This window comes from Mytilus californianus, unplaced genomic scaffold, assembly GCF_021869535.1.
Source record: "Mytilus californianus isolate M0D057914Y unplaced genomic scaffold, xbMytCali1.0.p SCAF_7, whole genome shotgun sequence".
Lineage (NCBI taxonomy): Eukaryota > Metazoa > Mollusca > Bivalvia > Mytilida > Mytilidae > Mytilus > Mytilus californianus.
The window spans coordinates 99724218-99747994 of NW_026262723.1; the positions used below are offsets into that span (position 1 = coordinate 99724218).

At 31.9% G+C, this 23777-nt stretch overlaps 1 protein-coding gene across 2 annotated transcripts; it reads right to left on the reverse strand.

Moving 5' to 3' along the window:
- Positions 1–1886: 1886 nt before the first annotated feature.
- On the reverse strand, positions 1887–23569 carry LOC127707416 (40-kDa huntingtin-associated protein-like). Of its 2 annotated transcripts, XM_052211909.1 has the most exons (13): positions 23482–23569; positions 19860–19906; positions 19109–19181; positions 17291–17450; positions 16634–16702; positions 14574–14636; positions 12129–12149; positions 9766–9823; positions 9441–9503; positions 7648–7739; positions 7058–7139; positions 5814–5860; positions 1887–5066 (listed from the first exon to the last, which is right to left on the reverse strand). In XM_052211909.1, the coding sequence occupies exons 1-13, from the start codon at positions 23538–23540 to the stop codon at positions 4929–4931; spliced, it is 972 nt and encodes a 323-aa protein (XP_052067869.1). In that variant the 5' UTR covers positions 23541–23569; the 3' UTR covers positions 1887–4928. The 2 variants fall into 2 exon arrangements, with proteins under 2 accessions (XP_052067869.1, XP_052067870.1); XM_052211910.1 differs by lacking the exon at positions 12129–12149.
- Positions 23570–23777: the final 208 nt, after the last annotated feature.

Here is a 23777-nt window from a genome sequence, read left to right on the forward strand (position 1 = left end):
TGTGGTATGGTACCTTGCAGTACAATTTCAGAGAGATCCATACACTTGAACACAAGTTATTGTTTGGAAACTAGAAAAATGCTTATTTTTGGCCCCTTTTTGGCCCCTTATTCCTAAACGTTTTGGGCAATTACCCCCAAACTCAATTCCAGCTTTTCCTTTGTGATATGGAACCTTGTAGTACAATTTCAGAAAGATCCATACACTTACACACAAGTTATTGTCATGAAACTAGAAAAATGCTTGTTTTTTGCCCCTTTTTTGGCCCCCATTTCCTAAAATTTTGAGGCAATTACCCCCAAAATCACACCCAGCATTCCCTTTGTGATATAGAACCTTGTGGTACATTGTCAGAGATATCCATACACTAACACACAAGTTATGTCTGGAAGTTACAAAAATGCTTATTTTTGGCCCCTAATTCCTTAACTGTTGGTACCATAACCCCCAAAATCAATCCCAACCTTCCTTTTGTGGTATTGAACCTTATGATAAAATTTCATAGAGATCCATTCACTTAAACTAAAGTTATTGTGCGAAAACCAATGTGTCTTCGGACGATGATGACGCCGACGACGACAATGCCAACGTCATACCAATATACGACCGCAAATTTTTTTTGCAGTCGTATAAAAATTAGTTGAAAAGGGCTTAACTTATCAGATTGATACAAAGCAGAAAACATCTAACAAAAACAGACGAACGTGGCAGGAAATTTATACATCCCCACAACAAAAAAGACACTAAGTACAGATCTTAAAGTACTCACAGTTACTGACAGCTAGTTCAAAGCCAATAACAACCAAATAAAAATATCATGAATCTAAGACTACAAGACTGAAAGTCTGTAATAAGAAGGTTTTACTAAGAGTATCACATTAACTAAACATTAATCAATGATTCATCAAAATGAAGATGAACCATGCCAGACCGACATGTACACCTAACAATCATTCCATACACCAAATAAAGTTGACCTATAGTTTAAAGTAACTGATTTACTGACATAACCACAAAAACCTATCATTGACCAATGAACTATGAAAATGAGGTCCAGGTCATATGAAACCTGCCAGACAGACATGTATACCTTACAATTATTCCAAACACCAAATATTCTTCACCTATTGCTTATAGTATCTGAGAAATATATCAAACCACAAAATCTTAACACTGACCAATGAACCATGAAAATGAGGTCAAGGTCATATGAAACCTGGCATGTACACCTCACAATCATTCACTACTAAAATATAGTGGCCCTATTGCTTATAGTATCTGAGAAATAGAACCAACCACAAATACTTAATATTGCCCAATGAACCATTAAATTGAGGTCAAGGTCAGATGAAACCTATTAGTGGGACATGTACACCTTACAATCATTCCATACACCAAATATAGTTGACCTACTCCTTATAGTATCTGAGATATGGATTGACCACGTAACTTTAACCTTGATCACTGATCCATGAACTGAGGTCAAGGTCAGGTGAACCCTACCTGAAGGACATATAGACCTTGCAAGGAACCAATATACCAAATCTAGTTAATCCTTATACTCATAACAAGAGTTTTTAACTTTTCCAAAAAAAAAAAAGTAATTTTTTTTCAAAGTCACTGAACCATGAAAATGAGGTCATGGACAATGGACATTTGACAGACAGAAATTTTGTAACATAAGGTATCTGCATACAAGGTAAGAAGTATCCAGGTCCTCTAGCTTCTGAAATATAAAGCTTTATACAAGTAGTTTACACTGTCACCGGATTGTAATCCCTGTCTCGCATTCTGCGAGTTGCAGGCGAGACAAAAACCACTCCTGGCTCAGCTGTTTATGTAGTTCTTCCCTTAATTGTATATTCATTAGTGAAGAAAACAGTCTATACATTAGAATATTGCACATTATTCAAGAAAAGTATCATACATAAATACTATAACATGAAAATTAAAATACAAGACAAAACATTGAAGGAAATTCTTTTTAACATACATGTAAAGAAAAGTCTGCATTTTCTGTAAAAATACCAGGAATAAATGAAACCATCTATGCTCAGGTTAAATAGTATTAAGGGCAATTATCACCATTATTTCTCCCTTTTAGTCTTTGTTAAATTGGCATTTTTCAAAAAACTATGTAGAATAAATTATTATTTCAATTAAAGAAATATTTGGCATAAATAAAGTTTTATCTTGTCAAGTACCACAGTAAAAATTTCATACAACATTTCATTGCATATATAAGATGATAATCATCACCAAAAGTAAACCAGGTTAATGTTTACCCTTTTTCCCTCTTTACAAGTTTTAGTAAAGAGGACACCAAAAGTTTTCAAAATATTTTATTAAAACACCAAATAAACAAGCATTCTGAGAGTATTGCATGGCAATACATAGTCCCCTACTGGGTAAAAATTCATTATACTGGAACAAAAAGCTAACTTGTTCTATAACTTGTCATGGTGTAAACAATAAGAAAATATCAAGTCAATATCTTCAAGCATGACTAAAAACAGTGTGGAAAACTGATTAAATGAGTGAATTTTTCAAGTCCAAGGACCATAACTCTGCACAAAATTATCAGACCTAAACAAAATTTCGAACTTGATCTGTATAACTTGTCATGATAAAACTATATACCAATTATCAATCAATATCTTCAAGCATGATGAAAAAAAGTGTGGAAAAAAAACACTTTAACATTAGATATAATTAATAGTTCTCGAAAATTAGATATGATGTAATACAGTGTATATCTATTTTCAAATTATAATCAAATATAATTAAAAGTTCCAAATATTTTTTCTTTTCTTTTGTCACAAACTAATATAGATTTGTAACTTATCTATAAAATGTCAACAATTTTTATCTACACAATGTAATGTAATACATTGTAATATATACATTAATAAAAATAGATTATTATCTAATTATAGGATTTCACCTCATAATTTTTTTTATATATATATATAGCATTCAGAAAATTAGTTTATACAAAATAACAAACAAATCTGCCAAAAAATTCTTCAAATAATTTACCAAAGAATGTCTTTTAAAAAATGAGTTATCTCCCTTTGTACAGAAATATGGTTTAACATATAGTACTCTAACATTAGATATGGTCCGGAGTTAGGGTCCATAACTCTGGACTAAATCATCAGACTGGAACAAAATTCGAACTTGATCTATAACTTGTCATGGCAAAACTTTATACCAAATATCAAATCAATATCTTCAAGAACGAAGAAAAAAAGTGTGGAAAGCTGATTTGCCGGACTGACGGATGGACAGACAGACGGACAGCGGACAGACGGACGGACGGACAGAGTGCAAACCTAAAGTCCCCTTCGACTTCGTCGGTAGGGGACTAAAAAGAAAGGTGATTTGAAACACCCAAGATAAATGTATATGACTCAGGAAAAATTTTCTCCACTAATTGCAGGGTTTATTTCCTACAACTGTTATATGCAAGGGAATATTTTCTTCTACCCTTTTTAACATGATTGATGAAACCGGACATGACGTACTATGTTTGAGTGATATTACACCTTTATGGTCAATTTACAGCAAATGGAAAACGTCACAGATTTAACATAAAAAATTAAGTATTTTAAAATTCATCAACAAATAATTCAATGCAATTATCCCTATCATCTTCTGATATTATATTGAATGAATATTCTTATAATAAATGCATATTTGTAAAGAAAGCACATACAATATTGTTAAGAAACTTTGTTCCAATTGTCTTAAAATCTTCATTTCTAAATAACAATTTAATAGATTTTTTGGGGGTTACACAATAGATTTCTGTTTAAACGATGTAACATAACAATAGGGTCACTGACTTCCCTTTTGATGTATTAATCATTCTATTAGTATGTTTGAAGTGAAAAATGTTGAAAAACTATGTTTTACATCAGAACAAGTTACACAAGTATGCAAATTTTCATGTTTTGAGACTATTTTTTACATCCACAGTTCCCTTTTGAATGAATAATACACCAAAAGCAAAAGTGAACCTCTGATTATTTTATCATCACAACAGAAATTTATTCGAAAACAGAATATATCTATTTTACAGAAAAATATATGGTGTTATTTTTTTAATATTTAATTAAATTTCAACACGTCCCAGTTGTATGCAAAATTTTACAAAAATTGTGAAAATGCCCTTGACTGTTCCTAAACCTTGACATAAAATGGTTACTTTAAGGAGAATTTTGTTTAGCATTGTTAACTCCAACTTAGATTATTTATTTGTTTATTCCATAACACTCTGAAAATAATGTGCACATGCATTTTCTATATCAATAATACTTTTGAAAAGTAGTATCTTATGACAAGGGAAATAACTCTAATTTTCAAAAAAATTGAAAAGATAATATTATCAATATTCTACCTTAAGATAGAGATGTCATATTGATAGGTCTGCATTGCTTTTAAAAAGCATTGTACAGCTGATTAAAGTCAGGTTTCTTTAAAATTGGCTAAATAGTTGTAAGAAGAGAAGATGCCTTGGAAATTTCTGAAAGAAGCGTCATCCCAAAATTGTCCTTCCATAGTTCAATTTAATGTTAAGTTGCACTAGCTTCATATGATAAAAACTTGTTAGTAAATGTAACCCTTCACTATAAAAAATTCTGAAGAGTACAACTCCATAAAGTCTGATTCAAACAGGCTTTGAAAAAATTTAATGAAGATTTTTAGAGAATGAAGTCATAAGAAAGCTGTTTAGAAATTAACAATGAACAAAAATGACAACACTTAACATGGTCTTATGCATCATATAATCCAAAGAGCAGTTATATATACTTATGTGGCAAGTACAATATCTAAGACTACCCTTGAATAACAGTCTTTGCTAAGGAATGTTTCATTAAATTAGACGACTATGGCCAATCATATGACTTTCCTTGATTGGCCAATCATATAACTTCCCCTGATGGATGTGACAGTTCTTTGATGACAAGATGTAACAACTGATTCTGTTCTGCAGATAACAAGGGCCATAAATCTTTCTGTAGTAATCTTAGTGAAGAAAAATCTCTTGACTGACAAGCCATCTGAAAATAATGGATGGAAATATAATGTTTCTTAGAAAATGACAGATTACAATTCTATTTGGTAAACTTCTTACCACATTGTAAGTAGAACACTTTTACAAATGTACTGTTTGATGACGATCTAAATAAATTGCATTTATTTAGCAGTTTATGCAGTTTTTGTTAGGGTTCGTGTTGCTTAGTCTTTAGTTTTCTATGTTGTGTCTTCTGTACTATTATTTGTCTGTTTGTCTTTTTATTTATGGCCATGGCATTGTCAGTTTGTTTTCGATCTATGAGTTTGACTGTCCCTCTGGTGTCTTTCGTTCCTCTTTTATAGATGGTGTTTTTTGTTTTTTTTATAGTATTCCATTATTTTGTTTTTATTATATAAATATATAATTTTTTTTATGTAAAATTTCAAATTTGAATGCCAAGTTTCTCAGGTGAACAACATAAAATGCAGTTTATCTCATAGAGGGTCACCTATTCATTTAAAAAATGTGTATTATAATTTAGAGATGAAATTTTGAAAACAAATGGAAAATAGTGTCAATTGCTCAAAAAGATAAGTGCCCAAGTTAAACCAATAGTAATATGAAAAATTCAAAGATTCCAAAAATTTTCTGATTTAATTTTTAGTTGCAGGTATTGAAGATATAGAGGTATTGTAGGTTTGTACAGGAAAATTTTAAGACTTTCCGAGTACATTTGTATTTTTTGTGCAGGACATTTGTACAATTAGCAAAATATGAAGTATTTACTTACTACAAGTGACTGTAACATTAGAAACAAATCTTCACTTAGAAACTGTGCTGTAAAATAAGAAACATATATTTATTATCTTAAGGATGTTTGCTCCTCTATTTCAAATAACAAGCTTTTTAAAAGTCTATTATAAATTGATAATTTATAAATAACGGTACTTAAAAAGCAGAAAAAAATTACAGGTGTGAGTCCTTGTTTTTGAGATATAATCATTTGAAAATTTGGCAGGAAAGATTCTTTCTAGACTTTCATACATTTAACATTGGCTCCTTTTCTCTCTCAAAAACTATGAAAAAATAACAAGCATTTTATAAGATTATCAAAAATATAAAAATAAGGAGATGAGGTATAATTGCCAATGAGATAACTATCCACCAAAGTTCAAATAAAGTGGATGTAAGCAATCATAGGCAACTGTACAGTCTTCAACAATGAGAAAAACTCATACCGTACAGTTGGCTATAAAAGGCCTGGACATGAAAATATGAAACATTTCAATAGAGAAAACTAACGGCCTAATTTATAACAAAACAATTTCCAAAAAACAAATATGACAGAAGTGAACCAACGACAAAAAAATCTTTGTATCTATGGAAGAATTTAGTAAAGGTTTTAAGTAATTTGTGGTAACGAAATCCTTGACTATATTATTTACCAGTAATACATAGATTGCGCTCATTGAAATCCAAAACTTCACTACAGACACAGGCATAACGAACGAGTTAGGATATATAAACACCATAAGATGGTGCCAGAGGAACATCAATGTCCAAAAAAGGAAAATTAACAATAGGAAAAGAAAATCATCCCTTTTGTCTTAAATTTTTGTGTAGAGTTTCTGGTGTAAAACTGAATTGTCTAAATCTAGGAAAATAGCCTTTTAAACAATATGTTACAAAATTATAAAAAGAAAAGCAGGGGTTAGCGGGCAAAATTTTTATTGGCACTACATGAATAAAACTAGATAATCTGACAAAAATTCAAAAACAAGAGTAGCAAATATCCTTTTGTAAGCATATAATCTCCTAATTTAAGAAAATATTTTCTTTTTTCAATGTTGAAAGTATATAGTGTGTTATCATGATCAAAATGTTAACACTGCACACTAATATGAGGTTGCTGTACCCCACTTCTCTTTTTGTTCACACTGAAAATTCGTAATGTAAATAAAAGAAAAAAATTGATAAGCTTTCTTTAAAAGATTACTTCCAAAATCATTTGCACCTTGTACATTGAGTATTAACCTGTTATTGTATCATCAGTTGTCTCCCATGCATATTTCTCTAATGTTTGGGCATGCTCAGGTCTGATTCTCTGAGGTGTAGGCTGTAAAGAAAAAAAAAAATAGAAAAATATTTTAATCATAAATCTATCTAAATCATGTATTGTACCCTCCTATCTTTATGTTAATCAAATATCATATATTATGCTTTTGCATGTTTATAGAATCTTACTATCCATTTACTACAATGTGCATCTATCATACATGTATGATTCTAGGCACTATATCAAAATATTGTGAACACTTCATTTCACCTATGTTTCAAGACTAGGTGATTATCTATCTTCCCTGCATCTGTATTACTCTACACAGTTCTCCCTAAAATCCCATAGCACAGCTTTGCGACGTTAAATGTGTGTGAACTGGGCTTATATCTGACGTCATATGTGTGTGACCTGAGCTGATAGCTGACGTCATGTGTGTGACCTGGGCTTAGAGCTGACATCATATGTGTGTGCTGACATCATCCTTTTTTTACCATACTTTGATAAGTTTAACTTAAAGTTATCAAGTCTTTTTCCAGAGCTGTGTTTCTGAGCATTCATACAATACCTGAAGTAACATTAGAAGTAATACTCTGCACACTTCACATCTTGCCAGTATATCACAGTAAGCTCCTATTGGCTTCCCTGTTGTAGATGATCCTATAAAGTATTATAACGACATATTATCTAATAATCACATATGATAAAATCAAAAAGTTTAAAAAGACTACAATTTTAATATTGATATTTCATCTATTTTCATTGGTAAGAGAAATAAGATTGAGTAGAACTGTATAATTTGTGAATGAAACGCTAACCTTACAGTTATAAATTAATTCTGGTTCTTAGCTTTTATTTTGAAAAAGACTAAAATTCGAATTCTAAAAGAATAAATTTATGCTGGTCCTTAGCTCTTTTTTTTTGAAAAAGTCTAAAAAATTCAAATTCTAAAACAATGTAAACCAAAACATATATTAGGCAAGGCTTTTTTAATTTATTGGTTTACTGATCTTCCCACCTTACTTTTCTGATTTTCAGAAGAAAAAAAATTGACGTTTCAAGCTTTCTTTTTATTCCCGCAGACTCCAACAAATACATTATGCCTGATATATAAATAAAAATATCTGCTTAAAAGCATTTTCATGAAATTAAATGCTTTATTTTAGCATGTTAAACATTAACAGAAGTGATAACACATTTTGAACTAAAAAATAAGAATCTAAAAATAATCCGAAATTGTGTTTCTAAAAATAGACAATCATAACTGACCTTGAAATGTTATTTGCTCAAATAATTTTGCGGAATGAAACCTATGTTGAAAACACATTACAAAAAGTTTGTTTTCCTTTTTTGTCATAATTCCGTATGAAATTCATCTCATAGACAAACTAAAGTTAGAGAACGGAAACGAAAAATTCAGCAATTTTTATGTTTATAAAGGAACATAACTCAAGAATGGTAAAAGTGTCACCACCAAATTTCGTACTTAATCTGTATTATGTAGTAATAAGCATTGTGTATAAGTTTCATAACATTTGGTTGAGGCAAACTAAAGTTAGAAAACGGAAACAATAAATTTGAACTTGATCTTAGTTATGTGGTAATGAATATTGTGTATAGGTTTCATAATGTTTGGTTGGGGAAAACTTAAGTTACAGAATGGAAACTAAAAATTTTGCAATCTTTCGATTTATAAAGGGGCATAACTCAATGATGGTTAAAGTGACACTACCCAAATTCAACTTGATCTGTGTTTTATCAGTGGATGTCAAAATTAAACATTGCATTGTATAAAGCATTGATTGTAGTTAATTCAACTACAATCATGGACAAAGGAAGATAACTCCAATTTTAAAAATTACTTAATATTTAGAAGAAAATCAAAATTTTGCAATTTTTCCATTTATAAAGGGGCATAACTCTAGAAAGGTTAAAGTGACGCCACCAAAATTCAAACTTGATCTGTGTTTTGTGGTAATAAGCATTGTGTATAAGTTTCATAACATTTGGTTGAGGCAAACTTAAGTTAGAGAACGGAAACTAAATATTTTGCAATTTTTCCATTTATAAAGGAGCATAACTCTAGAACGGTAAAAGTGTCACCACCAAATTTCATACTTAATCTGTATTATGTAGTAATAAGCATTGTGTATAAGTTTCATAACATTTGGTTGAGGCAAACTCAAGTTAGAGAACGGAAACCAATTTCGGGACGTACGTACGTAGGTACAGACGGACAAGGGTAAAACTTAATGCCCCCACCGCTACAGCGGGGGCATAAAAATCTGTAAACCAACAAATCAAAAATCCATGGCCTTAGTGGTATTCTTGGACATCAAATAAGAATTTCAAAGTAGTTACCTCCCCTTTCTTGTGCTAGATATGCCATTTCAGTAAAAACACCAAGTGCTCCATCATAATCTCCTAAAATAAAAACCATACATATCAGTTAAGAAATGGGAAAGCTGAGAATGAACAAGATATTTTAAACATCAAATAGAGAGATAAACCTTTACCGGTATTAGAAATAAGAGTGTATGACTGATGCATTATCATGGTTAAATATTCATGTATTTTCCCCCAAATATCAGCAGTTATTGCAAATCAAATATGAATAAAAGAAGACATCTAGATGCTATATTTTTTTTTATGGCTGTGTGCTCTAATATAAAATAAACTAACTTACTCATTTCTATTTTGCAAGTGGCTACCAACCCCAGTGACTGAAGACATTCTAATGGACTCTGAAAAACACGAGGCCATAGCATTTTATCTAATCAAGTTTGTTTAATTTGGATAGAAATTGTAACACAGTTTCTTTAAGATAGGCACCAAAGCATGAAATTTCACATAGAACCATTTTGTAATTTGTTTGCATAAAAATGCATTTTATCTGTGGGTCTAATGGTCTATTCGGTCAACTATGATCAACTGGATTCAACCTTTTCAGATTATAAATTCTATTGAATGATCATCATCTGAAATTTTCTCTAAAAATGGATTAAATATTTAAAACCTAAATAGGCTTGTAAGCAAGAGCAGCTTATGAGCTCTCATTTAGAGGATTATTTAACACTGAGGTGATCAAAATTAATGTAGATCCAAATATTTTACTATTCACACCACATAATTTATAAGAGTTCTATATATTCAGCAGTGAGTGCCTGTAAATGTTTATTTGAAAATTTCTGAACTAAATTTTTTGAATTTGTGATTTGCTGGAAACATTCCTATCTTTAAAAACATCTAATGGTCATTTGATCAAGTGGTCTCATTTAATCAAGCAGTGTCGCAGAAACAAATATTGTTTTTCCTAAATATGTTTGTAGCAGGCTAAATATAAAACATAGAGGCCAGTGCACACATTTTTAGTTAAGATTATATTGGTTACTTTTTATATTCAACCAAAATTAGGTGGTCAAAATAGAGAAGTATAGATTCATCTTGTCTAAAGAAAACACTGACTAATATAATTACTGAATCATATTTATTTTCGCCTTCTTTTTAAATAGAATAAATGGGGAATGTGTCCATGGGACACAGATGATACCCCCGCTTGCATATAACATTATAAAGGGACATAACACAAGAACAGTAACAGTGACACTACCCAAATTTGTACTTGATCTGAGTTTTGTGGTAATAAGCATAGTTTATAAGTTGCATAAAATTTGGTTGAGGCAAACTTAAGTTATAGAACGGAAACGAAAAATTCAGCAATTTTTTCATTTGTAAAGGGGAATAACTCTAGAACGGTAAAAGTGACGTCTCTAAAAGTCAAACTTGATCTGTGTTAAGTAGTAATAAGCATTGTGTATAAGTTTCATAACATTTGGTTGAGGCAAACTAAAGTAAGAGAATGGAAACGAAAAATTCAGCAATTATTCCATTTGTAAAGGGGCATAACTCTAGAACGGTAAAAGTGACGTCACCAAAATTCAAACTTGATCTGTGCTTTGTGGTAATAAGCATTGTGTATAAGATTCATAACATTTAGTTGAGGCAAACTAAAGTTAGAGAACGGAAAACAATTTTGGGAAGTACGGAAGTACAGACGGACAAGGGTAAAATTTAATGGGCATAAAAAAATAACATGCAATGCAAGAAAAATTTATAGAAATTCCTATTTCATCAACTTCATAAATTTTAACACATGCAAAACAGAAAGTTAAACACATGCATTTAACCACCCAAGCCTATAAGCTTGTATAGTGTATAAATATCTTAATCAATGGTGCAAAGTGGTTGAATCTGTTTCTCTAATGATTTAATGGAAAATGCTGAGTCAACATTTTTAACAGATATGGCAGGAAATCACATGAAACAAATCAACATGTGCTTTTTCAAAATTTATCAAACTGGTCAGAAATGGTATAAAAGCATACATAAAAAACAATTATTAATAGCTAACTGGAATCAAATTCAATAAACATCAAAATTTAAACTATATTTCTCTGTTTATAATTAATGCTGCAAAGTTAAAGGAAATGAATAGAGTATGTGAGAGTAATTTAGGTCATCATAACCTTTCTTAAAATAAGTGACTTTATATCTGTTTTTTCCACTGAAAACATAACATGATGTCAACCAGATTATTACATTGTAACTGGCATAAGTATTTGAAGTGCTGTATTTATTTGATAATTTAATTTTCTCAACTTATATGCAGTTAAATTTCTTGCAATCACCACCAATACTATGTCAGGATGAACAGTAAAGCATAAAGGTAAGCAAGCACAAGGAATAAAGGTAAGTAAGCACAAAGAATAATGCTAATATGAAGTAGTGGGATATAGGAACAAGGTCTATACCATTAACTCCTGAAGTAGTGGGACATAGGAACAAGGTCTATACCATAAACTCTAGAATTTTTCAGCTTTTAATCATACTAGACTGTGGAATCACTACTTGAAGGTGATTTTAAATTCCACAACATGCCATTCACACTTTAAAGCAATCTTGTGGAATAGGGTCACACACCTTTAAGACCATAACAGTTTGGTATCAAAATGCACATAATTTCAGATTTTTGTGTGTGCGTATACTTACAAATATACCATAAGTCTTCATCTGATATTAGACAATTATAAAAAGTCAATATCCAATACAAAAAGGTAAAAATGTTATATAACAATCCCTACCTCTCCTCTTATATTACAAAAAAATTATATATTTCTAGTAAAGCTAGAACTTTGAGTGAACTTACCACAGGCTACCCCTTGCACCTCAATGTTATAGTATATTGAAGTTAGTTCATTTGATTATCTCCCCTTTAACATGTTGGACTGGGATTATATTCCTTTAAGAACTTTCTCAGGAAGTGTTCTTCAACTGTGTAAAGTTTCAACAATATCTGTCTAGCCACTTAGGATGAGTAACACTAACAGGAGCACATGGACAGGGTGATTCCTATATACCCCACCATAACTTTGTTTGCAAAGGTATTATAAAATATAAATACTGTAAATTCAGAAATTATTGCAGGGTTTTTATTAATGTGAATGATGCGACTGGGGGAGTATCACAATAATAAGAACTCCCATTCTGATATCAGATACATATATGTGTACGCAGACTTACTCATTGAAGTATAAAATAATGGTCATAATGACCTATTTTTTGTGGTAGGTTACTTTATTCTCCCTGATTCATTATTGTTTTTCACCTAGTATCTGAGATCTTAAGATATTGTTCACAAACAATACCCATTATAAGTATTCAACAAACAGGACATTTAAGAGATAGATGTGAAAATGTATCACACAGTAAAGCATGCTCAAATAAAGCTTTCTCGTTTTTGATATAGATTAGACTGTTGGTTTTCCTGTTTGAATTGTTTTATACTAGTCATTTTGGGGCCCTTTATAGGTTGCTGTTCAGTGTGAGCCAAGGTTCCGTGTTGAAGGCCGTACTTTGACCTATAATTGTTAACTTTTTATACATTGTGACTTGTACAGAGAGTTGTCTCATTGGCACTCATACCACATCTTCTTATTTATATTGATACCAAATCTTAGGAGGCTCTGAGAAAAATATGATGAAATTTTTACATGACTATATGTGTACGAATATATATGTATTCTGTAAACAGGAAGTTGTTAAACAATGAAAATGAAATCCCATCAGACAGTATAGCATGCTCACATGAAGCTACCAAATTTGGGAAGTTCTGATATGTAGTTCCAGAGAAAAATAAATTGCTTCGCCAGGCGCAGCAGGATACGACCGAAGGTCCAACCCTGAACAGTTGGGGCAAAAATGGACACAACATTCGCGCTTGATACAGGTCTGAATTTGGATTGTAATTAAATATTTGACACATAATAGGTTTCTGACACAGAATAACTGTAGTCAAAGAACTTAGAATTGGTTATATGATTTGAATTTATATTCAATTTTTTGCTTTTGAGCAATACACTGTGCCTGAGCGAATTGACCCCCCCCCCCCCCCCACCCCCAAAAAAAAAATAAATAAAAATTAACCCATTTTCTTTTTGCTTTTGTGCAATACACTATGCTGTTGCATATTGACCCCCCCCCCAAAAAAAATAAAAATACCCCTCTCTTTTTTTTCAAAAAAAAAAATATGTGAAGAAATTTTGTTTAATTTTGTTTGAAATCTGAAAAAAAAATGCCCCCCCCCCCCCTTTTTTCCAAAAAAAAAAAATTATTTCCCTCAAGATATGGCCATAATCTCGATTCAAATTACCAATGGAGTTTGCAACCATAATTACCCATTTAAATACATCATAAAAGTCTTAAACAGATAACTTAAAAGCAGTGTAAGGGAGGTAATCCAACATTGTACAACATTGTACAATTTTGTTTTTGGATTACCTCCCTTACACTGCTTTTAAATTGTCCATTAACCAGGAAACCCTTGTTTTTCCCCCTTTTTGGCCCCTAATTCCTATACTGTTAAGACCATAACCCCCAAAATCAATCCCAACCTTCCTTTTGTGGTATTGAACCTTATGGTAAAATTTCATAGAGATACATTCACTTAAACTAAAGTTATTGTGCAAAAACCAATGTGTCTTCAGACAACGACGACGATGCCAACGTCATACCAATATACGATCGCAAAAATTTTTTGCTGTCGTATAATGAGAAAAAAATCTAATGGGAAGGACAGATACACACTACACAGTCATACAGAGGTTAACCAGTATACCCCTCCTATGAAGCAGGATTATAAATATAGATCAGAGTGATCTACTTTTGACTTAGTATCTGAGTTCTGAACTTAGTAGGACTTAATCATATCAATGAGGTATTAAGTATAGGTCAGAGTTACCTACTTTTAATAGCCAATTGCCACACTCCCCTACAAAGTTATATAATTGTTGGACAATTAGTATCTGGCAACATAACTTGGTCTTCAAACTTAATGAAGCTAGTCACATTAAAATCTTTCATTACACTTAATAGTGAAATGAAATATTATCATAACAACACTTAATTTACAATAAGATGAAAATATTTAAAACAAACCTGTGACTGTAATTCTGCAGCCCTTTGAAAGTGTGCCATTGCTTCTCCAGGTCTTTCTAGTTTCTAAAATTAACAATCAAATAAAGGTTCATTTTTCTGACAAATACCAAAAATATCATTCAGGTGATGCTTGATTGAAATTGGCCCAGTTTTTTCAGAAGGAGATTCTAGCCTAAAACTTAAGGCGGCATTACGATTTCCGTTCTGTGCAACACTCAATAAATCCCTTCTGTATCAGGTAAAAGTTTTGATTTCAAGGACTTGCAGTTTACCATAAACTTGCAGTCACTTGCTTGAAACTTAGTACACATGTAAATTATGATGTGAACCTTTTAAAACATGCATATGTTAATTTAAAATTTTGACCCATAGTTCACTGACACTGAAATGTGATAGAGCTAGCAGGCTTGGTGGACAAATTTTTTTTTAATTAATAACACAAGGACAACTGATCAGCATGGATGGCAATGACGGCAATAGGTAAAATAGTTCTAATGCACCAGATCAAATAAAAATGTATATTTTACCAAAAGAGCATTACTAATAGGGGTATTCCTTCTTTAAATATGTTAATTTTTCTCTTGAATCAATAACACCCCTTTAAAACCACTAATGTGAAAGTGGTCTCAATTGTACACTGAATTGTCATACATATTCACATAAAAGTAAGCTAACAATCATAGATGATTATTAGAAGTTAGAATTTTTCTGTACACTGTACGTACATCCTTTTCTATTCTATAATAAACTGTTATCACAGAGATATGTCTCGCCTTTTTGTAATTTTGATAATGCAAATGTTGAAATTAAAATAGCAATACTTTAACATGTAAGTTATGCAAATATTCAAAGTCGATGAACCATGACTGAAGGTTCATGGCTTAACAATCTCCATGAAAATGAGGTGTGCCAATGCTAATACAACTGCATACCAAATACCATTGACTTATTATAAGTTGTTCCCTTTAAACAAACCTAAACACAAACCTTAACTTGTAAACTATGTAAAAGTTTCAAAGTCAATCAACCATGATGGGGGGATGGGGCTATATAATCTCCATGGAAACAATACTTGCAAATGCCATAAATTTGCATACCAAATATCATTGACTTAACATTAGCAGTTCATCTTTAACTGATCTAATCACAAACTAATACATGTAAACTAAGCTAAAATTTCAAAGTCAATAGACCATGACTGAGGGGGCGGGCCATATATTCTCCATGAAAATGAGATGTGCTAATGCTTATACAACTGAATACCACTTAACATTGGCCTACCACTAAAAGTTCCCCTTGAACTGACCTAATCACAAACTAATACATGTAAACTAAGCAAAATTTTCAAAGTCAATAGACCATGACTAAGGGGCGGAGCCAAATAATCTCCATGGAAATGAAATATGCCAATGCTAATACAACTGCATACCAAATATCATTGACCTACCACTAGTGGTTCCCCATAAACTGACCTAATCACAAACTAATACATGTAAACTTAGCAAAAGTTTCAAAGTCAATAGACCATGACTGAGGGGGCAGGGACAAATAATCTCCATGGAAATGAGATGTGCCAATGCTTATACAACTGTATACCAAATATCATTTACCTACCACTTGTGGTTCACCATAAACTAAGACCTAATCACAAACTAATACATTGTTGACGTTGCCGCCGCTGGAAACAGAATACCTATGTCTCGCTTTTTGACTCTGTCATTTATGTACAAAATAATGAACAAAAAAAAAATAAGATATACAGCAACAAACGAAAACCACTAAATTACAGGATCCTGACTTGGGACAGGCACATACAAAATGTGCTTAAATAAATGCAGTATTTAGCTTTCTTTCTCTATTATAATTCAATACATTAGAATGTTATTTTAATTAAGCTGCATGAATAGGATTTTAACTGAAGAATAGATATTTCTGTTTATACTGTAAAAAATGTACATAGATTTGAACATAATCAGTGCTGTCTTGAACTTTTTATTCGAAAAGCTAAACCATCCTTTTGAGGGTATTATAGGTAGAATAACATTTGTTGTTTATATTACCTGTAAAGCATTGCCTAACTCTATACACAACGCTGCTGCTAATGATGGGTTGTTGTTTTCAATGTAAACCTGAAAATGCATAATAAAAGTGAATATTTTACAAAATAATCAAATTTTTATCTACAGAAGTACTACACAAATAAACTTATTCTGCTTAAACCTTACATATACTATATTTCAATCTTATGACAGTGAGTTTTATTTGAAGCGCAAACCGGATTTCCAAAGTACCAACTTTAACCGTGATGTTCTGTTATCAGTACACCATTACACCAACGGGCCCTATAAAGAACTTATTTTCAAAATTTTAACTTATCAAATTTTGAGGGTATGACATATCTGGCATACAGAAAAAATGTTTACATATGTTCGTAAAAGCATTAGACTGACATGTTCTATCTTTGTATTAAGAATTTTAATATAGAGTGAGACTAAAATCATAATTCACATACAAAGTGGTAGTTTCAATGTCAAGAACAGACAAATGGAATATTCATTTAAATGTTTTTGGTCTATAAAAGATCAAAATTTCAGGTCAAAATAAAAAACTTTGAATCCAGCCTCTTTGAAGGGAACCAATCTTTAAAAAAAATAACTACATATAAGTCTTTAACCTCAGCAGTATTTAGAAAATAGATTGTAATAATATGTACAAACCCTGATGGCATGACTATAACAGTTTATGGCAGCTGTTAGGTGTTCCTCAAAACTGGGACACTTTATATCTCTGTTATTCATTTCAGCCTCTAGAAAGGCCCTTGCTGCTTCTGTTAAAGCTTGGGCCTCACCAGCAGCATTAACAAGGGTATGTTCACATCTAAAATTAAAAACACAACAAGAATGACACAAACTTACAGCCCTGTCCTTGAAGATATTTCGATAAGAAGTGAATGTTTAATGTATCATAATACATACATGTATCTAAAATAGCAAATACATACTGTAGATTCATTTATTTTCGTTGGTACCAATTTAAGTGGATTGAGAAAAACTTGCATTTTTGGTAGATATTTGATTTTGTGGTTTTGCCAAAGTCTGCATACATTCTTATAGAAAATATGTAATTCGTTGTACATTTGAATTCGTAGTTCCCGGGTAACCACCAAATCCACGAAAATCTGTATCCAACGAATAATAATGAATCCACAGTAACTCAAAAAGACAAACAGGCTATATATTTTGTATTGTAACTTTTTATCATCAACTAGCAGTTGTTTTATTTTTACCAAATATCAGAGATATTATTCTATGTGTATTTACCACATTGCTTTTTTAAATGTTTATATGAAGAAAAATGATATGCTTTGTTACTATATTAATAGTTTTAAACTTCAATTTATTGTAAAATTTGTGTTTGTAAAATGTGCACCTAATGGAATGCCACATATACTTTTTTCTGTTTTAACTTCGTTACTTAGAAAGTCTAAAATTCGTTTTGAAGAAACATTCATATCATTGCTGATAGAAAACCTTTAAAGAAAAATCTAATTAAGAATATTTTTAAAAATTTTATTTTTAATGCAACAAAATATCACAACATATAATAACATTTAATAAAAGAGTGAACAACTGACGGTATGCCAATCGTTAATTCCTTTTGCAAGTTATTGAATAATTATGAACCAGTAATGTGAAAAACTCATGTTAACTTTTTTATTTGTGTTACAATGCTTTTTTCAGTAGTAAATTTTAAAGATAAATAAGACTACAGTAGATAAATTATATTTGAATTCTTCTTGTAACATAACCAATCTTTAAGAGGCTATTCATTCGGTGATGTACCATCATGATGTAAAGTGAGAAAATTAATAACAGTACACATTCAATGTTTGGCTTTAAAGGACAGTAGATGTTTGAATCTGAACTCCACCACTAATGTGACGATGTCAGGATCCCAGAGACACTTATAAGAGTTGGTAGATAAGATATCAAGATACCGGTAGTTTGTAATTTTTTTGTCTTCCAAAATATTCTTTAAATAAACATAATATCACAACTTATCATCCTTCCCTTCGCCTACATAACCCTGCTCAGTTGCTCCATAAATATCGTATCACGGCTTTGAGACATGAGCAGACTTTATTAGCAACGTCAAAATGTCAGAGGAGAAGTTATCAGCAATGTCACAATGTTTGATGAGACATTATCAAGCTCACTTTCGTCAAGTTTAAAACTGGGTAAGTTGGGGGAAAGACCAGAAATAGAATGTTAAACAGATTATCTAATTTTCTACATATAGATATTGTAAAATATCAGCCGCTCAACACAATGTGAAGCTTTTTCGATCATTCACTGTGCTCACTCTGCAAAAAGGTTCACATTGTGGGTCGCAGCTGATAATTTACAAGATCAGTGTGTAGAAAACATGATAATCTATACTTATCAATCAAAAAGTGTAAAAATGAAGGTTTATGATTTGCAGAATGATAAGAATAACATACCCTTTAGATTATTTATTGTAATAATAAGATATACCTTGCTTGTGCTAAACAGCAAAATCCAGCATACTGAGGACACTCTTGTTGTCGCAGGGATTTTGCTAAAGCACCTACAAATGAAAATACTTCTGATCTAAAAGACTATTAGATATTCAACATCAAGTGAAAAACAGTGGTTAAATATACCACTAATTTCATTTAACTTACATTTATCTGTTTCCAAGATAAACACTTCTTTTTGGGGCATTTGCATTGTAGAGTTTACTTAAATCATTATTGATATGATACATATTTGTACATGCTTTTTAAATCATATTACTACTGATCAAGATTGAACAGGAAAGGGTTGAGATCTCAGAAAACAAGTTTATCTCACTACCTTCAACTTGACATACTGTAAAGACACTGCTCTACAGTTAAGGACTGTATGTTGCCCTTTGAATGTATTTTGAATTGAGTGACATTGGATTGTTGTCTCACTGATGTATATCCCAAATCTTCTATTATTTATATGCAGGAAAACATGTTCTACCTTGTCATATTATTTTGAATTTTAGTTGACCAGTCTTTGTTCTTTATCCTAAATACAATGTCTTCCATAACACCTATTTTTAAGTCTTAGGTTTGAGCAAGCTAGGGATGAAATCAATTCACTCCCAAACTCAATGCAAGCATGAGACCACTAAGGCTCTGTAATATTGCATCTTATAATGTTACTTTAAAATATATTTAAGTTGTTAATGTTTCAATTACAAATACAAATACAAAGTACAAAAAGCCAAAATTACCATACTGTTCTATTCCTTCCGCAATATTTGGTCTCTTCAAGAAACGTCTGCAAAACAAATAACAATAAAAGTTTATAAACCTTTAGTTATCATTGTGCGAAACTAATAAGAAAAGCATCAGTTGAATTTTACTAAAAGTTATGATAATCCTGCTATGTTCATTTCCCTTCTCTGTAGCTGTATATATATGAGACAACAATGACATCCATTCCAATGCATAACTGTAGGTCACGTAGTATCTGAAATTTGACCTTTGACATAAAACATACATAACATCAATGAATGATAATACCAGTTACTCAAATTAACTGCTTCACTGTATCTTTCAACTCACCAGTTCAGAAATTTGCCAGTTTGGCTGATATTCACGAGTCTATGTACAAAGGCCAGAACTCTTAATGGAAAGAAAAGGATTAAACCCATCTTGTTCAGAGGTTAATCAGAACCCTGAATAATTTTCTGCATAGCGAAAATGTCTTGTGGTTTTGTAAAGTTGACACCTTTGTGACCTTTATATATGAAACCCTGATACTTTAAAATTTGTTATTGGGAAAGTAAATCTTTTCATCGTACTTTTAAAATTTTTAATAATAATAACATCTCAATGTGTATGTAAATGTAAGTGCTCTATCTCAAAGATATAGGCGTCAACTTTACAAAACCCCAAGATACTTTTCGCTATGCAGAAAATTCTTCAATGTGAGATTTGCTATAGAAATTATTCAATTTCAATAACTCCATCATTTATAAATTAATCATCTAATCACTGATCATGCTAATGTACTGACACCCACCCTAATAAAAGCATCCTGTCAAGCCTGAAGGATCATAGGTATTCAATGTTTAGACAATAACAAATCAAATATTTACAGACAAAACAACTACTCACAATTCAAATGCTGCAATGACTCCCTGTACAATATTTTATTACCATTACCATATAGACTGACTGACTGACTATGATATTTCTCTAAACTCTTACTTGGGAATTATCAGTATTGAGGAAAGTGTACATATACATGTAGCAGTGCTTCCATTGACCTAGTAGATATTCCACCCTCCATTAGCTGCCATAGTGGAGTACTCCTTACACTTGGAAGAGTAGTGGTCCATTGTGCCAGCTGGTACAGTGGTAATTTTGATTGGGAAATCATGCTCTTCTGTTGCACACATAGTTTTTTGGCTTATGGTTAAGTTGAGAAATTGAGAGACCAGGAAAAGATTGGTTTCACCCTATCAGAACTTGTGTAAGTCTTTGGATGAAGATTGTCAATTCTTAAAATAATGTTGGGAGGATCCAAAGATAACATAAGTGTTGACATCAATTTACTGACTAGTTCAGGGTTCTCATTAAGTCTGTGAGTCCTGGACTCGTGAAAATCTATCTGGACTCATCATTTTCAAAACAAGTGAGTCCAAAGATGCATCCAAATTGTAAAATGCTGTATCAACTGAGCACATATATACATGTATCACCATTTCATAACAAAAGTTTAAAATAATATTAAATTCATGTCATTTCCTTGCTCTAGTTGGTCGTGTGTAATTTCATCTTCTCACTGTTGGACTGCCCATGACGATGGTTAGCGACTTTTCCAGAAAATGAATACATGTAATCTCACTGAAAACACCATTCTCCAAAGGATCAAACTAAAAAACAACCAGATAATCAGAAATGTTGTTAACCAAAAGTTGTTGCCTTTTAAGTAATCATTTGCCCTTTGTAATATTCTCCCTTTAATAAAAAAAAACTTGTTTTGCACAGTAAATTTATATTCCATTTGGGGCATTATATCCCAAACAGGATATTATATATAAATAAGAAGATGTGGTATGAGTGCCAATGAGACAACTCTCCATCCAAGTCACAATGTATAAAAAGTTAACAATTATAGGTCAAAGTACGGTCTTAAACACGGAGCCTTGGCTCACACCAAACAGCAAGCTATAAACTAGTTTAAAGGGCCCCAAAATGACTAGTGTAAAACAATTCAAACAGGAAAACCAACAGTCTAATCTATATAAAAAACAAGAAACGAGAAACACTTATGAACCACACCAACAAACGACAACCACTGAACAACAGGCTCCTGATCAAGACAGGTGCATAACCCATTTTGGAGATTATCCCGAACAAGTCCAAATAATTATGACATCTTGAAAGGATTTTTAATTTTTTGCTACGTCTTATAAGATCTCATAATTAATTGGACTAAAAGGAGAGTCCCAGGATAGTTGTTGTTTCAAAGTGGAGATTGAATAAGTTGTATCATGCATGTCATGTTACTTTTTTCTATGCACATGCCTAGTTTTTTACACAGGCGAATCAAGTATATGAAATGATCTAAATAGATATCTAATGTAAAAAGTCGACCACACTCTTCTAGTTTGTCCCCTTCTTCTTCTTATGATATCCAGTTATCCATCAGATTTTTTATGATTACTAACTGCTGTGCATGCGTAGGATAATTATAAACAAATATTTACAAAAGAATAGTGTCAAAAATAAACAAATACTAACATGACAGGTATGACAGGTGGTTAAAACTATTTACATAACTAGTAAGGTTTACTGTTCTATATTGTAGAGAACAGTAGGTGTCAACTGTTCTCTAAAAATATTTAGAGTGGGGGAAAGTACTACCTTTGGAGGTACTAAATTCCATTGTGTAATAGTAAAAAGAAAAAATGAATATTTGCAACAGTCTTTAAATGTAAGTAGGTGTCTGTAAGTTTGTGGATGAATTTGATGGGTTCTATTGTCTGTTGGTATAAGTAATTTTGATGGGTTCTATTGTCTGTTGGTATAAGTAATTTTGATGGTACTGCGACAATATGGTGAACAATTTTATAGAACATTATGAGTCTAGTTTGAAGTCTGCGTTGTTGTAAGGTAGGCCAGTTTAAAGTATTGAGCATGTCTGTAACGCTACTGGTGTTGTGATAACGATTACAGGCATACCAAGCAGTCCGACGCTGAACCATCTCAAGTTTATTGCATTGTTCAGCAGTATGAGGGTTCCAAACCAAGCAAGCATATTCTAGTTTCAGTCAGACAAGTGCTAGGTACGCCTGAGACTTAATGTTTGTGATGGATGTTTTGAAATTTCTTTTAAGGAAGCCTAGGCTTTTATTTGCAATGATGTTGTTTGTATATTGGGTCCATTTTAAGTCGGATTTAAGTGTTATACCAAGATATTTAGCTGGTGTCAATCGATGACATCGCCCATATGTTGATGTTTTCATGCAGTCGATGTTATTTTCCCAACACTGTACGTTCTCAAGTGACGTTTGTGTATTAAATCAAATTGGACACGGTAAAACAGAATAGCGGAACTAAAGTATCCCATACCTGTCAAATATTGTTTACCGACTACCTTACCTAAAACCAGCACTTTTTATGAACATAGCATTATTCTTACACCAGAAGCAGACAATAATTGAACAAAAGACATATATATATGACTTTCAAAATCCCGTAAATTATTTTGGAAAATAGCCGAATCCCAAAAGGTGCAAGCCGAGGTTGGTGCGTATGGTGGAACTCAGATCTTTATGGAAATGGGGGGAAAGTCAAAGGGATAATATGTTTTTGCCATTTAGATGTTTTCCGCTATCTTACTTCTTTAATTTATTTGTGACATTTCGATATTTGCCCAAAACATCAACATCTTTCTCCATTTTCCCCTTCTTCGCAGGAGAACTGGCGATTTTCGGACCTCTCGGGGGTTTACACATAAAGACTTTTTTGGCGCCAAAATAGAAGAGTACAAGTCAGGTAGTCCCATAAGTGAGCTTGTCCATTCAAGTACAATTTTCATTAAAATTCCGTGCATGTTAATCTAAGACTAAGGTATTGCCTGATATTCAGACAATTTATGTAGACGTATAGTGTAATGTCCTGTTCCTTGTGCATAA

Coding starts and splice junctions, on each gene's coding strand:
- LOC127707416 (XM_052211909.1), bottom strand. CDS start 23,540: ATGGAGAAAGATGTTGATGTTTTGGGCAAATATCGAAATGTCACAAAT. Junction 9,504..9,765: donor CACTTGCAAAATAGAAATGA/GTAAGTTAGTTT, acceptor TTTTTATTTTAG/GAGATTATGATGGAGCACTT. Junction 5,067..5,813: donor TAATGTTACAGTCACTTGTA/GTAAGTAAATAC, acceptor CATTATTTTCAG/ATGGCTTGTCAGTCAAGAGA.